Here is a 17359-nt window from a genome sequence, read left to right as displayed (position 1 = left end):
TCCAAATTATATAACGGCGATGACGAACCGAATTCCGTTGTAAGGGAGATAGAACCACTTTGCCTAGGTGACGCAGATCAACGATTCCGCCTACCCGACCTTGACGAAGTGAAGATAGCTATATCTAAACTTAAGTCAAACAAAGCTGCTGGAGCTGACGGCATCGCTGCCGAACTATTCAAAGCAGCAGGCGATGACTTGGTACGGAGCATGCACCAACTCATCTGCAAAATATGGTCGGAAGAAAGCATGCCCGATGAGTGGAATCTCAGCATAGTGTGCCCGATACATAAGAAAGGAGACCCTCTAAACTGCGCCAACTACAGAGGCATCAGTCTCCTTAACATTGCGTATAAGATCCTCTCTGCCGTATTATGTGAACGTCTGAAGCCATTCGTCAACAACCTGATTGGTCCTTATCAGTGTGGCTTCAGACCAGGAAAGTCCACTATCGACCAAATATTCACACTACGGCAGATCTTGGAAAAAACCCAGGACCTTCAAATCGATACCCTCCATCTCTTTATCGATTTAAAAGCCGCGTATGACAGCATCTATAGGGAAGAACTCTACCGCGCAATGTCTAGTTTTGGCATCCCTGTAAAACTTATCCGTTTGTGCAGAATGACGATGGAGAATGCACGCTGCTCTATCAAGGTCGGGAAAGATCTTACCGATGCATTTGATGTCCAAAAAGGTTTTAGACAAGGCGATGCACTGACATGCAACTTCTTCAACGTCGTTCTGGAAAGAATTGAGGCACAATCTTCCAAAGATCCATTCAATTACTCGGATAGGCAGATGATATTGACATAATTGGAACATCAAAGCGTGGTCAGTGGAGCGTTTTGAGCATTGCGACGGAAGCGAAGAAGATGGGTTTAGTGGTCAATGAGGCAAGACCAAGTATATGCTGTCATCAAAAAAGGACACTGAACGACGACGTCTTGGACAAAAAGCTATAACTTTGAGGTAGTTAAGGACTTTGTTTACCTAGGCACCGCTATTAATGCAGACAACGACACCAGCGCTGAAATCAAACGAAGAATAACTCTTGCAAATCGCGCTGCTTCTTTGGACTTAGAAGGCAATTGAGAAGTAAAGTCCTCTCTCGAGCATGTAAAATCACCATCTATAAGACACTCATCATCCCGGTTCTCATTTATGGCGCTGAGGCCTGGAACCTGTCAAAGAAACATGAGAGCGTCTGAGGATGCTTCGAGAGAAAAATTCTTCGGGTGATTTTTGGTCCCGTACGCATAGATGGAGAATGGAGGAGAAGATATAACGACGAACTGTACGGGCTGTACAGTGACACTGACCTGGTTAGCAGAATTAAAATCCAACGGCTTAGATGGCTAGGTCATGTAGAGCGGATGGACATCAACGCTCCAGCCCGGAAGGTCTTCGAATCCAATCCCGAGGGACGGCGGCGCAGTAGAGGAAGGCCGCGACTCAGGTGGCGCACTCAGGTGGGAGAGGACCTCAACCAACTTGGCGTGCGAAACTGGAGACAGCTAGCTAGGGACCGAGCTGGCTGGAGACGCTTGTTGGTTGAGGCCCAGGTCCGCCCCGGACTGTAGCGCCACCTTAAGTAAGTAAGTAAGTAAATTTCAAGACAATATTCGAATTCAGAACAATTTATTACCTTAAAAAGTATGATTCTATTTGTGTGACAGAAAAAACACGTTATTTTGTCGAACAGTTTAACACAAGCATTTGTTACCATGGAGAGTGAACGCCTTTGAGTTAGTAGAATAGTTTTTTCATAAGTAACAAAATAATTTATTAATGTTAACTATTAAAAAAAAAAAACTACTTAAGGTTTAACGTTAATTCACAAATTAACGTTAAATAACACTAATTTTCAACAAAATTTGTCTTACCACCTTTAAAATAGCTAAATTTAATTTAAAACCATTTTAACCCAATAATTTTGAAATTGTATCGTTTTTGATGGGCCCTTTTCCCCGAACTTGTTAAAGTAAATCGATAAATTAGCGTTTCAAGATATGATTTTGTTTGAAAAATGTTTTGTTTTCATTTTAAGAATGCGCTGATATAATTATGAATTGATGATCGACTCTGAAAAACCTTTCGCAATTGTAACAAGATTATTTTAAACTTTAATGTCTAATTGTATGTGGTTCCACGTTTTACTGAAATATATAATAACTTTACAAATATTGTGTATTCTAGCTACACAATGTTTGTAAAGTCATTAGTAAATTAATTTTTACTATGCAATATTTTTATTTTTATATTATTCCAAAATTTGATAAATTAATCTAATACAAACTTTTGAATGTCTTTTAAGACACCCTTTCATTTTAGTTTGTCAGCAGCACGTCTAACGATGAATAGACGTACTACTAAAGCTTTAAGAAATAGTAAAGCTCTCGTCAAATACAAACGATTCGATGTTTCCATTCAACATCTGGAGTATAGTTGAAAAACATTCATTTAAAGACCGATATATGTAATTGAATATCTAAGCAAACATAATTTGTAAGTAAATTATTTAAGTCCGATAACTCAAAAATGGAATGATTTGAAAGTTAGTTCTTGACACAATATATTCTATCAATGTAAAATTCTTACTACGAAGTGTAATTCGAAGTTTTTTTATTTCAAATATCTCTCACACAAAACTAGATTTTAAGCTCGACTTATTTTCGAATTAATACCTAACAATCTTAGCATCAATATACACTTTCCTTAAGTTTTGAAAAATCTTAGAAGAAACCTAGTGGAACAATACAGCAACAAAACACTAACGAAATTTAAGTGTATTGAACACAAAATAACTAACAGCTAATTAAACAGGAAACGTCAAAACCAAATGATTTGTTTTCAAAAAATGAAAAAAAAAAAAATGACACAGAAACGTGACATGAAGTGGGTATAAGCTGTTTCAGGTGTTGAAAGAAATGTGTAGGAATTATATTATAGGGTGTTTAAACGCACGCGTGAGAGAGAGTGACAAAAAAACTTTACTACATTAACGATTCTGTCAAGCGAAAGTCGGTTAAAAATCCTACTTCATAATCAGCACGACACGAACGAACAATATCTCTCTTCTCAGGTATCCAACTACCCCATATCCTGTCTCTTCTATAGGTATGTTACAGTTACAGTTCTCGTGTGAGGACTTCTATTCTTCTTTGGTTCTACATTTGTTTGCATTCTTACATCAACACTATTTATCAACAACCCTACAAAAACCACCCCATCCGCTCTACTTCATATTCATTTTCATAACTGAAAGGAAGACACAAAAAATAAAGAGAAAGAGAGAGAGAGATTGAGAGTCAGAAGGAGAGAGAGAAAGATAGAGCAAATAATGAGCATTTTAAGGATGAAAGCTCTTGAAACGATGGTTATAAGCTTGAATACGGCGGAACGTAAAATACATTGGCTTCTAAAAACCTTTTGACACATCTTTTCCTTCATTCCATTGGTACATTGCTATCGCGCTCGTTGGTATTAAATTTCTACTCGCATATATTTTCTGTGTGTAGTTCAAGAAAAAAGAAGAAAAAAAGCAGGAAAAGTCCAGGAAAGAAAAGTGTTTCCCTATCTATATTAATCGGTTGGTTGTGTTTTTTAGAAAATTTAGTTTTTTAAAGCAGTTTTCATCAATTAACTACTAATTTTAAGTAAAATCAAAGAATTATTACTTACTCTGTATTTAAATGCTGTGAAATTTTCTCTGCCAAAAGACTTTTCTGAAAAAGAAAAAAAAAGAAACGAAAACCAAAATCAATATTTCGAAGGCGAAGTATCTATATAAATTAGTTAGGAAGAAAAATTCTTATAATAATTCTAGCTAACGATTTAAAAGAATTAAGTATTTTTCTTTTTGTTGTTTCTTTAGTTGTTAATATTGTTGTTACAAAGAAAGGTTGTGTGTGTGTGTTTGTGAAACTATTAAATAGTTTAATTTAACTAAAAATCATATATCTATCGGCCTATCTTACAAGGATTTAACTTTAAAAAAAAGGACATGGATTAAATCTATCGGTTAACTTTATTCTTTGCACTTAAATGTAAGTTAAATGAAAATTAAAACAAAAAAGAAAAACTAAATTTAATAATTTTTATTTTATTTTTATGTTTCTGGAAAGTATAGGAAGTTATTCTTTAAATTTCCACTAGTTCTCGTTAAGGTAAAAGCTCTAGATATAATTTTTTCTTTGATAGAATTTGTTCGCCTTTCATATCATATCCATCTCGCAGCTTTCTCTCAGCATTTCAATATTTTAGTTTCGTTATATAGAAAAAGGTTTTTAACTTAACTCCGCCTTGGTACTTGGTATATGGACAGGACATGGAGGTTGAGGTTGTAAGGGAAATAGGAAGTTGTGTGTGATCTAATTTCAGCACGAGACTCTAGAGAAAATTAAAATTCAACATGCTACAATTTTATGTGAATTAAATAATATGTAGTTTTTGTACAGGAAATTCAAAAGAGTGGATTTTGATTAAATTATTTTCTTTTTGTTAGTTGAATCCTTGTAATTGTTAAGTGTAGTGATTCTAAAATTTGAAACTTGGAGAATTTATGTATAGAAACCTGTTCCACCTATACGTACCACCATCACATAATTTTTGTCCTTTTTATCTGTTGGATAAAAAGAATTCAAGGATTTAGGAGTGAGAGCGAGCCTTAGTCTGAGATTGTGAGTAATCTAAAGATTTAAAAACTGTCAAATCTTTTTGGCAATATAACTGTTAGAGAGGGAGGGATCTGTCAGATAATGGCGAGTATGTTGTTGTTTGTTTTTTTTTTTGGATTGACATGTGCAGGAAATGCGGAAGTAAAAAAGCTTATTATGGAATATTTTATTGATGCATATTGAATTCATTTCGCCTTTCGCCCACTTTTTCTACTTATACAGCTTAAAAAATCAGATTCCTAATCGTTTGAAGCTGCCAGTTTTATAATTGTTATTTTTAGGAATAGAAGTATATACGAGTATGTGTCTGGCTTTCAGATATGTATGAATGTCTGTTTTCGACGTGCCCACATTCAATATAGATTTAAGATAAATTGTTTGCATAGAGCCAAAAGAATATGTTAACAGTTTGTTGTAGATTATGTCATTTATTCAATTATGGATCCGTTTAAAGGGCTTTAAGACGTACATTTTATTGAACCATTTTAGATTTGGAAAAAAAACTTGTCAGCGACATTCATGAAAGATGTTTTGTTTTAAATTTTAACAAACTTAAAAATGTGTTTTCGCTGCGGTATACCAAAACAGAAGACAATTTAAATTTTTTGCAGATAGGTATAGTAAAGCATTTTTTACAGAAGAATTTGAATCAAGTGAATGCCGGTCTAATGTGAAGTGAAACTCCTTAATTCTTATTTAAAATGGAAATTTTACAAGACATAAGTTTGTTTAAATGTTTCCACATATGTTTGGTAAATTTCAAAACCAATTTGGCAACTTTTACCTTCTGATACGTTTTGACATTTTGAAATTTTGGGATTTTACATATAAATTCTTAAATATTTATAATGTTAGAAATTGTATCTGCACACAATAACCTTAATCAAAGTCTTTGTTTTTGCTACTTTTACTTTTTGGTCACTTTGACAGCTGTCATTTAATATGTTGAATAGACTTACTTTAAAAAGAGGCCACACCAAAAATTTCCCATTATTGCCTGTCTGTCCATTTTGCTTAAAGTTTAACAAAATATTGTAGTACCCGAGGCATGAGGTAAGTGCGTTGGACTTGGGTTCAATTCCTGCCTGTACCATCTAAAAAGTTGTTTTTGCACGAGTACTGACTGTTGCGAGAAATTGAAAAATCCTCCAAGAGTAATTCTTGTCATGAAATGTGGTTTCTCAATTTAGCCGTTCTGATTCGGCTTAAAACTGTAGGTCCCCTCTGTCCCTGAAAACAGTACTCGCACACAGCAATAGTTGAGATTGTTGCCACCTAATTTATTTATATATTTTAAACAAAATATTAATAGCAACATTTTGTCTAAATATACAACAAAATTTCAGTCATTATATTTTTTACTTGAGTCGATAACTGATTTTTATCAGTTTTGTGTTGTTTTTGTAGGTTTTCGGGATTTGTTAAAATAAAAGTTGGCCAGTTTTTAGTCGAAAGCCAATTTTTTATTGAGTTTTTTAAAATTAAAAATACCGGTTGGATTTTCTTAAGAACATATTCTTAGGTCGACAGCAAAATTTTGAGTAGAACGAAATAATTTTGAAGTCATTATCGTTATTTATTCTCGAGATATTCGAATGGAACATGAATTTTTACCAATTGTCTGAAGTGTTTTTGTAGGTTTTTTTACTCAATGTTAAATAAGTATTTTTTGTAAGATACAATTAAATATTCAATTTTGAAAATGTCACATTTCTGAAAATTAAAAATATTCAGGAATGGAAAAAACTGATTATTTTTCTAACTAGTGCATAATATCTGAAACGAAATATTTAGATACATTTTGATGTTAGTAAGCCTTTGAGAAATGATGAATTTATTTATTTTAAAATTAATATCAATGTGATACTTTATATTTGTCTGATTCGCCTTTGTGGAAAATTACTGATTTGAATAAAATACGCAAGTATTGTTTCACCATTAAAATGTCAGCAATTTGTAGGTGATTTATATAAAATTCCTTTGTAAGCTACTACAAACATCTTTTACTTTTGAAAGAATGTAAACTTTTTAGGAAACGTCACCAGGATTCCTTGGGTCAAAAGCAAATTCATAAAAAGTCGACACTTAAAAAGCAACTTTCTGAATTATCGGTACAGCTATTTCGAAACTTCCATTTCTTAAAATCTTCAATCTCTACGGTATTGACTTTTTCCACTTTATATTTTGCGGTACTGGTCGGTTTTATAGTCAGATCAATATATTGATCTTCGCGTCTAAACTTCCTTTTGACAACAGACACATTTCTGTCGCAGTCACTAAATGAATCGCCTCGTGCTTTTTTCGATTATAATGTGTGTAGATAAGCATTTACCTCACATTGATATAAAAACGCATTTGAAAAAATATAAGACATGTGCATTTTCGAAATTGCATATTAAATCAGTTTGAAGGCAATATCTTTAAAAGTTTCGAAAATCAACTTTAACCGACTTATCTAGCTGCATCTTTTTTAGACTTTTATTTTTGTAAAAAAAAATGTCGCTATGATTTCTCTAAAAATGTTACCAGATTTCAAAAACCTTATTTTTTGATGCATATAATAACTTCGAATACTATATCATTTTTTCAAAAAGTATTAGAAAACGGTCAATAGAATATTTTTTCGAACTTAGACCAATTTGGTATCATGTCACAAGATGTTTAAAACAAACAAATTAATTGAAGCATTATTGGTTTGGTTTGGCTCAACCAAATTTTTCATTGTTTAAATTGCTGTAGTAAAAAAACACCCCTTCAATTTTTTGAAACTCCTTTTTACATCCTTCACACGAAATTTATTTATATTTCTGACTGTTTTCGAGATATAGCCGCGAAAAAGGTTTCCCAACGTGCAAAATGTAGACGCAAACACATATAGAACCTAGAAACCATTTTATCTAGGTTTTATGTACCTCGAAACGTTATATATTCAACAAACATTAAAGTTATACATTTAAAGAAGTAATGCAAAAAAGGGTACCTGGTATATGAACAATTTTATCAATTTTAAATAATTCAAAAAACTTCGAAATTTATAAAACAAATTTTAAAAAATTCAAAAAACTTCAAAATTTATAAAAAGGGCCTTGCAAAATTGATTAAATTAAATTGCACATGAAAAACGTAGTAAATTATTTTTTGACAAATAAGTTATCTCCTATTTTTATTTTTTAGAAAATAGTTCAGTTAGTATTCGATTCATAATTCGAAGTTATGAAAAATTACAGTCGCCTACAAATAATCGTTGTGATCAATTATTTGATTTGTTGCAATTTTGTTTAAGTTTGTTTAATACCAATATTAAGTTTTTTTTGACTAAATAAAAAATCTAAAATCTAATTTTAATTTCTTAATTCTAATTAATCTAATTTATCTAAGCGTTAACAAACATTTTTTACAAGATATTTTGGACTTAGGTTTTAAGCTTTAAAAACGTTGTCTACTGTTTTTTATTTCACTCAGTTTCCTCATTTTATTTTCTGTCTATTTAATAAGATAAATTAGTATTGGCCTTCAACTTGATTTACCAAGGGCTTATTAGTCAAATTCCTTCCACGATTAAACAAGCTTTATTATATTCTTCTGTTGGAAAATATGAACTTTTATGTTTTCATTTCATCAACAAGTCTTTACACAAAGTTCAAGAACAAACATACATAATTAATTTATTGTTTTTTCCTTCCTTACAGATAATACTCATTTATTGGATGTATATTAGGAACAGTTTTACTGCCCTGAATGCATTAGAAGGCGCATACAGCCTTTAAGAACAACTATGTCGATATAATTTAACAATACACCTCCAGCCAAACCCTATACAAAAACCACAATCAAAATGTCTACTGCAGATAAACGTACGGCTGCTGCAGCACGCCAAAAATCCGTCGAAGAAGAAGTCCTAAGTCTCGACAGTATGCCAGCCACCAATACAAATTCCCATCACAATCCCAATACACATCAGCCAATAACACTAAGTAAAAAAGCAATCCACCAGCGAGATGCCGATGAAAATCTGTTTCTAAGGTTCCTTGAGCTTGATCCACCGAACGAGGCACCTACCAGCGGAACAAAACCAAGCCAAGGACGAACGCCATTCACAATGACGAAGAAACTAACCCGCACTGCTGATAGAGGCTTTGGATTTTCAATTGTCTGGACCCATCCGCCACGTATTGAAAAAATTGAACCTGGCTTATCGGCCGATATCAATTCCATTCTGCCCGGAGATTATGTGATATTTATTGACAAACATAATGTTGTCACAATGCCAGAAGCCGATGTATTGAACTTAATTCGATCACAGGGCAATACATTGACAATGGAAACTTTTCGAAGGTCAGGTTCTTCGGCAACAGCTACGGGCTTAGCATCGACTGCGGTGGGTGTGACATTGCCATCGTCGAATGCGCCAAGCCATCGTAGCGGGGTAGCTGCGAATGGGATAGAGAGCAAATCACGGGTTACAAGTGCGGCCAGTAACTATACTGAAACTGTGCCTATATCAAGCCATATTCGTCCATCGACTGCATGTTCAAGTAGTTCTACATTGGAAGCCGCGAAAAAACGTCTTCATTTGCCTCAGGTTACATTTAGCAAAGAGGTAAGAGTTTGTATTTTTTTTTATTTTTTCATTTTACTTTCAAAAAAATGTAGGTTTGTGGAATTATCGATATTAACGTGACGGAAAGTCAACTTGTTTTGGGGAAGAGTGGTAAAGTAATAAAGGAACCTTTTGATAAACAGGTTGATCTTGAAGTTTTACTTTTTTTGGTTCTACGAGTGTCGGCAAATCAAAAATTCATTAAAAGTTTCAATATAGTTTTGGAAAGTGAAATTTTTCGAAGACTAATATAAAGTTCTTTATATTTTGGAATGAAATTTAAAACTTTTGGACTCATAATTAGTTCTGAAATATAAAAAAAAGTCAGGAAAGTCAGTTTAAAATAGAATTCATGCATAGACGGTTCTTTGAATTTCAAGATTTAAAAATGAATATTAAAAGCTTCCACGCAGTGCTGATTTTATTCAATCATTAATATTTTTTAAGAATTTTTAAACAAAAGTTAAAGTTGTTCGTGGGACTTCATCTCTATTATGAAGATAAGGTTTTTTCATTGAAACTTTGTCAAGAAACTTTTTTGCAAATTTGCTTCATGTAACTTACGTAGAACATATTTTAATAAATCTAGGCTCAAAATTTTATAACAAAAATGGTGAGCGGTTCAAAATAATGTTTTCAGGATTCTGTGTGATTAAAATTTCGTATCAAAGTTCTGTATGATACTATTTGGTCATAATTCTGTATTTCTAAAATTCTTTACTTCAAAACAATGTAAGCTTAGAATATTGAATACCGAAATTCTATATGAACCAAACAATGAATGTAATAATGCTGTATCTCCGAATTTTCCATCCTTAAATACTGTATCCTTACAAAATGTGTTTAGAAAAACCCAACACTCGATTAAATGTATCATATTTCTTGAAAAACAGAACTATTGTTGTATCCAAATTAAATAAAATGGCATATAAAAGACTAATTGATATGTTAAAGCTTCCTGTATTATACAGTATTATTAAAAACAGTATTTTAACAATACAGCATTCGGACAGCTCCCGAAAAATCTAAATATTGAACTGTCACTTAAAACTTGAAAACTAATAACTTTTACCAAACAATTCACGTCTATTCAAAGAATATAAGTACAGAACATGTCATTTTCTTAAATGTTTTGCAAGTGTTAGTAAAAAATTGTTAAGATTCCTTATTCTCAAAAATACTTTGACCATTCTGTCCTTCAAAATGCTTTAAATTTTAACATTATCAAAACAATTTTTTAAATATAAAATGTGTCTTACAGAATATTGACCATACAGAATTTTCTTCATACTAAATTGTATAATACAGAATTTTGACATACAGTATTTTTAATACAGCATTATAACCCATTAAGTACTTAGTGCCGAAATGAGTACGGAATGAGACCCCGAAATTTGAATACTTAGGACATAAAGGGTGATAAACAAATACAATTAAATAAAATGCATGAAATCTTTATTTGATTGAAAGTTAGGTCCATATAATTTAATGCTTGAAGAGTATTTCATGCAAATGTTGACCTCGACTGCGCCTCAAATGGTCCATCCGCTTAGTCCAATTTTGGCATGTTGCACCGTCCCGTTGAAACCACATGTCATGCAAGTCGAGCTCTTGCATTTTGGAAAAAATGTTGGATATCATCTCACGGTACGATTACGTTACGATTCGCTTCATCTTTGAATAAGTACGGTCCAATGTTGCTACTAGTCTATAAACCGCACCAAACTGTGACTTTTTCCGGATGTATGGCAACTGTCTCAATGTTTCTGGCTGATATTCACTCCAAAATCGACGATTTTGCTTATTTGCGTACCCATTGAGCCAAAAATGAGCTTCGTGGCTAAACACAATTTGTCGGTAAAAAAAAGTTGATCTTCGGCCAACTTTCCAAGAGCCCATTCAACAAAAATTTAACGTCGCAGTAGGCTTTAATTCTTGCACCAGCTGTATTTTGATATGCATCCCACCTAAATCCGTCCGCAAAATTGTCAACGTTGTTGAGTAAAAGAATCCCAATTGTTGCGAACGGCGACGAATCGATAATTAATGGTCATCATTAACACTGGCTGATAAAGCTGCGATATTTTCTTCAGTTCGCGCTCTACTGAAGGGTGTTGGTGGCTTAATGTCCAACAATGTAAATTTGGTGCCAATTTAGTCACAATAGTGCGAATAGTCGCTTCAGAGGGTCGATTAAACTAACCATAAAATGGAAGAAGCGCGTGATGAACTTTCTTAACAGAGCACGCATATTAATAATAAAATTAAAAAAATTGCATGCATTGTTCGTTTGTAAGACGATTTATCGTTAAATTATAGTCCAAACTGAAGATGTTTGACAGTGAAACAAAACACGAAACGTGAGTCAGCTCTTTAAACCAGTACTGCCAAAAAGATAATAGCTAAAAAATCACCAGTCCAATAATTACAGCATTTCGTTCTTCTTGTTTTTACACATATAGAATTTTTATCAAAAAACTTTTCTTATTATACACCATTCAGCTTTGATTTGGGCTAACCTTTTTCTAGCTTTTAAAAATTGAAAACTTAATTCTGGTGAAATCTGGTTCACTTTAAGTTGTTACCAAAACAAACAAAAGTTACGTATTGACAAGTTTTTCTTACTCATTAACTGATGAGTCCAAGAGTGAGAACAATACCGGGAAGACCGTTTATTAAAAGCCTAAAATTTTGTTTGAAAATATATCAAAGCCTTCGTTAAAAGAATACCTCTCAACATATTAGGATTTCTTTTTAAAGTACCACAGGAACTAAACATAACGACTCCCTTGGGAACTCAAGACTCTATTACCCAATTATGCACCATCACGATTTAAAAATCGGACTATTTTAAGAACCTTGCAAAGAGCTTTTTACGATAACGAATGACAAGCCACATAAATATCATGTAAGCATAACATACAAGTATAAAGTAGACTAAAGATTAAATGTCAATGTCAAAAATAGAATTCAATATGTTTTAAAATAATCGTTAAATTGAACTTAGCCGTTTGTAGTGCGTGTTAGGTTAAATTAAAAATGTTACATCTAGGTTAGAAATCCAGTAAATAATTTAATTTTTATATTGATTTAATTATGTATGTACATTTGTACATGAACATATATAAGTAGTTCTTTTTATAAGCAAAATATTTGTGGGAGTTATTTTTATTTTGTGGTTGAAATAGAAATCAGTTGTACCATGTGTCCACACAAGCAAGTAATCCACAGCTAGTGGACTACTTATAAATTGAAGTACAAATTCTGCTTTCGAAATTCAGCTCTTAAAGTTTAGTATAAATTTCCCACTTTCATTATTTTGATTTTTTACTCAATCGAAATTAGCTGAATTTGATTTCAGAAAATACGGTCTTCAGATTTTCTAAACCCCTCTCTTAAATTACTTTAATCAAGATTTTAGGGTAGTTTTAGTTGAAAAAGTGTTAGAAACTCTCTATCAACTATTAGCTCAGGTGTTCCATGTTCGGGAGTTCAGAAGAATGAAATATCAACTGTGAAATTCTTCAAAACTGTCTCTTCAAAAAAGCAAAAGTGCTAAATCTCTGTTATCGCATTTTCTGAATTAACCGTTATAGTTGCAAATATAACTGCTTAGGCGCCAGTTATACCTATCCTTGGTTTTCATAATTGAAAACAATCATTGGGATTTTTTTGACTGGTTGCTTATAGCTATCAATGAAAAACATTTCCTGATTGAAATTCACCGAACAATTTTTACTGATAGAAATCTTTCATAGGAATTGTGCGAAATTAAAACACAAATCAGTGGAACGATGTGTTTCACTTTTAAAAAGTATCAGCTGTTTAGGAAAATGAATTTCCGTCCGGAAAATAGAAAAATACAATTTTATCGAAAAAATAAATTCGCAATTATTACACTTTTTTCTCAAAAACAATTCTTTGTGTGATTTCCGATCGGTCAGTATATAATTTTCATTTCTAATCAACGGAAATTACCGTCAAATATGGAATCAAAAATTTGTACGGATCGACTTCAATGATAGCTATCACTGGCGCCTTACATGTAGTTCTTGAAAATGTTGAGTCATTTTGTTTAATATTAATTCTGTTTCTATTTTATTTGTGAAACATTGTATTATTTTAAAAATATATTTTATGTCAAGTTTTTCTTCTTTTTATATAGAATTTCTTTCTTATTTTACTCTTTTGCAAATTTACTTACTTAATAGTTTCTAGAAAATAATTTTAGATTTTTAGAATTCACATAAATCATTCATTAAACTAAGTATTTCTTTTAAAGCTGAACGCATACGCACACATTGTTCAAGAGCAGTATCAAAATTAAAAATAAGTGAAAAAATAAATCAAATGGAATTGTACTTTAGGTACATTCACTGTGCACTACCTTTTTTAGGCGCCTATAACAGATACAATTCTCACAAAGTGTTGGTTGCTGAAGATCTAAGACCTAAGCTTTTAATTGAATACAAGGAGAAATACAAAAAAATGCATAATTAAATCATCTTTTCATTGTTATAGAAGTTCAACTTATTTATGTCTTAAACTATAATTATAATCATCCTGTTTTAGTTTAGAAAAGATTGTCAAAGTTAGTTTTGTAGCCTCTAGAAAATAGAAATTGAAAATAGTTATATTTAATATTAATTCTTTATTTTCAGTCCATCGCACCTATCACAGATAATCGTCATAGATTTCTTCTGCAGCTAATAAGCCGTGAACAGAATTTTGTGTCAGCCATACTCTTTGGTCTTCAACGATTTGTTCAACCTCTAGTAGAACGTACTGATCTTATTTCACCAAATGATCATCGAACATTATTTCAAAATATAGACGAATTACGTCGAATATCTGAAGATATTTTGGAACAATTGATAAACGACGATCAGGAGCCACAATTAAATTTTACGTCTCGTGTTTATTTGTCAAAGACAACAGCCATTTGCGCGGCTTATAAAAAATACTGCAATGGCATTAAACGAGCTGACTGTGTTTTGGTAAGTTGGTTTTTCTTTTGTTTTTTTTTTTTTTAATTTCAACAACTTATTTTACTTCCAATGTATTGTGTAGGTCAATAAATCCCGACAAGCTGGTTCAAAGTTCGTTGCTTTCATTACGGAACCACAAGTGCCACGAAAACGCCCCGATCTCACAATGTTTATCCATCGTCCATTGCAACATTTTCGTGAGATCTTGAAACTTATGCAGATGCTAGCCTCCAATTGCCACGTTGACAGTGAAGAGCATAAGAATTTTACATCGGTCATTAATGAGCTACAAGCTGCTTATAGGGAAATAACTGTGAGCAGCGGATTGATGGAACCACTGGGTGAGGGTCGTCCATTACTTACCCTTCAGGATCTTGAATCAAGAATGGTATTCACGAAATGCAAACCCTTTACACTCGCTGTCCAAGGAAGACAATGGATTTTTGGTGGCGATTTGAGCCGTGTCGAAGGGCGCTCGGTAAAACCGTACTGGACTTTACTGTTCAGTGATATTATCGTTTTTGCCAAAGTCAGTCGAGATCGCGTATTGTTCATAATGGAGGAACCCATTCCCATTGCTAATATTGTCGATTCATGTTTTCACATGAGGAAAAAAAGTAAATAAAGCTTTTCAAATTAGCCAAAACTTAACATTTTTTTTTAAATTGCAGCAGCAGAGTTCAGGATCACAGTCGATCCAAATGGCCGATTTGCAGAAAGCCCGACTGGTTACTGTGCACCCGATCTTACTCGCACACCAAAAAAGAATGCGAGGCGTAAAAGTCTTACTCTGCGTGCACCATCATTAGAGCTGAAAGCCGTATGGCAGAATCTTCTTCAACGACAGATGTAAGCTATTTTTGTTCCATTAAAAATATGACCAAGAATCATTTCTACGTTCTCTTTCAGATTCTTAGTAAATGCAGCCCTTGGATCTACACCACTCTCTAGTCCCTTGGACTCACCTGACGTTCTCAATACATCAGTTCCTCTATGCGACATCGGTATTGCAACAGCATCTGTAGCATCTATGAAACTATCCTCGATGGATTCCATTAATTTGAAAAATCAACAGTCTCAACAGGTGCGTTCCCTTAGAAGAAAACCAGAAGAATCATTTGAGAATTTACAAAAACTAGCTGGCTCTTTAGTGCATCGTAACTCTCTATCTCAATATAGCAATCTGCCAAACATGACGCCCCCACCGTCACAACGGCAAAAACAGCCAAACGAGCACAGTTCAAGTGAACTATTAACCTCGTCATTACGTTCAGTATCGCTTGGCCGACGCCACCTGTATTCTCGTGAGGACTCACAAAGTCCGCTTTTGGCGAATAGCGCCGGCAAATCAGGACACAACTCATCGCCAGCCGTATGGCTTAGCCTTAGCGGCAGTAGTATCAATACAACAACCTTTTGTTCTGACCAAGTGACAAGCTTGACAGCTATTCCCGAAGCTGCAGTTGAGTCGCTTGAAGCTAACGGAAAACCATCACTCAGGGTCGAATTTAGTATAAGTTCGGTGGGGCGATCGTTCATTGATGAATCAATACCTCTGGCAGACGGAAGTTCCGCTAATATTTCGGTGGCAACACCTGATACGCCAACCACTATAAACATTTCCCCAACATCATCCAAGCGTTGTCTCTCAGATGCATTTTCAAATGACTTTATCCTACAAGACAACATGACTCGAACACAGTCTCAAAATTTTTTGCATCCAAAAGTCGATTCACAAAAAATCCCTCTCGCCGAATTCGGTGGTTCATGGGATCTACTCGAACTTGATTTGGAATTTCATCAAGTCAATTTAGACACCAACTATGACACTGACGTCGAGGAGTGTTTGTTTTTTGGCGATGACGATCCATATGGAGTGCTGCCAACTGAACCAACGCCACCAGATTCCTTAGATCTATGATTCTAGATGAGAACTTTAAATGTAGATAATTTTGAAAATGCATGATGTTTAAAAAATTTCCTTTTACAAGTCTTTGCATACATTTACCAACGAAAATTTATTTGTTTTTTTTTTTCTTAAAATTAGAAATATATTTTTTGTTTTATAGCTAGTATTGGTTTTTTTCTATGATAAATAAATATTTAGTTACACGAAGTTATAATATGTTTTTAAGAGCTATCAGCAATATTTTTTATTTTGAAGCTATAGCTTTTATTCGAAAAATATTTAGTAATATTTAATTTTATGTAAGTTATTATTCATTGAATTGGCATGAATTAAAATAGAGATAATGCTCTGAGCAAATACTCAAAATATTAAATTTCTGTCTGATTCAACAAGCGCAGTAAATAACCACTTATTGTAAAAGCTTTGAAAGCTCATCAATATAGTCAAATTGTAAACAGTAACGTTTAAGAATAATATTTTTAAGACATTTTAGACAAAAAGCTCTCTAGCTGTGCCAAATAAGATTAAAAGAGGTTGTGATAATTTATTTTATATATACATACATACTACATATATAGTTTTGTTGTTGTATATTATGTTTTTTATTAACTATTTTTAGGATGCTTGTTTTCTTGTCAAAAAAGGTTTAACTTAGCCTGGAGATCATGCAAAACCTTTTTCTTTCCCTTTTTTTGCTCAAGACCCAACTCACTGAAATCATTGGCTTTTTACTTCTTTTGACACAAGCTTTTCTTCATGTTTGACTATCGCAACCTTAAGTGTTTTCTTGGGGTATTCGATATTTGTTGCATATCGTGACTTAGTTGTGAAAACAGTGAAGAAGTACATTCAAAACTGACAACAATAGCTGTCAAAACTTTGAATAGGCACACTAAATACAAAAATTAAAACTAAAAACTTTAGACGAAGCTGGACGAGAATCTTAAATTTTCACTTTTGCATTTGTCTTTTAGAGGTTTTGAAGTTGCGAAAGCATTTTATACAAAAATTGCTTTTACTTTCGTAAGAGTTGAAATCGTCCTCAAACTCTTTCGAAAGCAGTTGAGGTTGTTTTTGACAGCTATGATGCGTTTTAAGCCCCGGTTTCACTTGCAGCACTCAATTTTGTTGAACTAAAAGATATCATTAGTATGGATGGCGCCATGCCTCATTAATCAAACGC

At 33.1% G+C, this 17359-nt stretch overlaps 1 protein-coding gene across 3 annotated transcripts in view; it reads left to right on the top strand.

Annotated features, from left to right (window-relative positions):
- The first annotated feature begins 3452 nt into the window (after positions 1-3452).
- Positions 3453-17359, top strand: part of LOC129938474 (uncharacterized) — a 30395-nt gene continuing 16488 nt past the window's right edge. The window contains exons 1-6 of one of the 3 annotated variants that reach the window (XM_056046078.1): positions 3453-4049; positions 8369-9279; positions 13941-14276; positions 14350-14884; positions 14939-15116; positions 15177-15351. In XM_056046078.1, the coding sequence (XP_055902053.1) occupies positions 8515-9279; positions 13941-14276; positions 14350-14884; positions 14939-15116; positions 15177-15351 (1989 nt within the window). In that variant the 5' untranslated portion in view covers positions 3453-4049; positions 8369-8514. The remainder of the gene's footprint in view (positions 4050-8368; positions 9280-13940; positions 14277-14349; positions 14885-14938; positions 15117-15176; positions 15352-17359) is intronic. The other 2 variants (XM_056046079.1, XM_056046080.1) reach the window with 2 other exon arrangements.

This window comes from Eupeodes corollae, chromosome 1 (genome assembly GCF_945859685.1).
Source record: "Eupeodes corollae chromosome 1, idEupCoro1.1, whole genome shotgun sequence".
NCBI lineage: Eukaryota > Metazoa > Arthropoda > Insecta > Diptera > Syrphidae > Eupeodes > Eupeodes corollae.
Note: the sequence above shows the minus strand (reverse complement) of the source record. Positions and strands in the feature narration are given on the sequence as shown.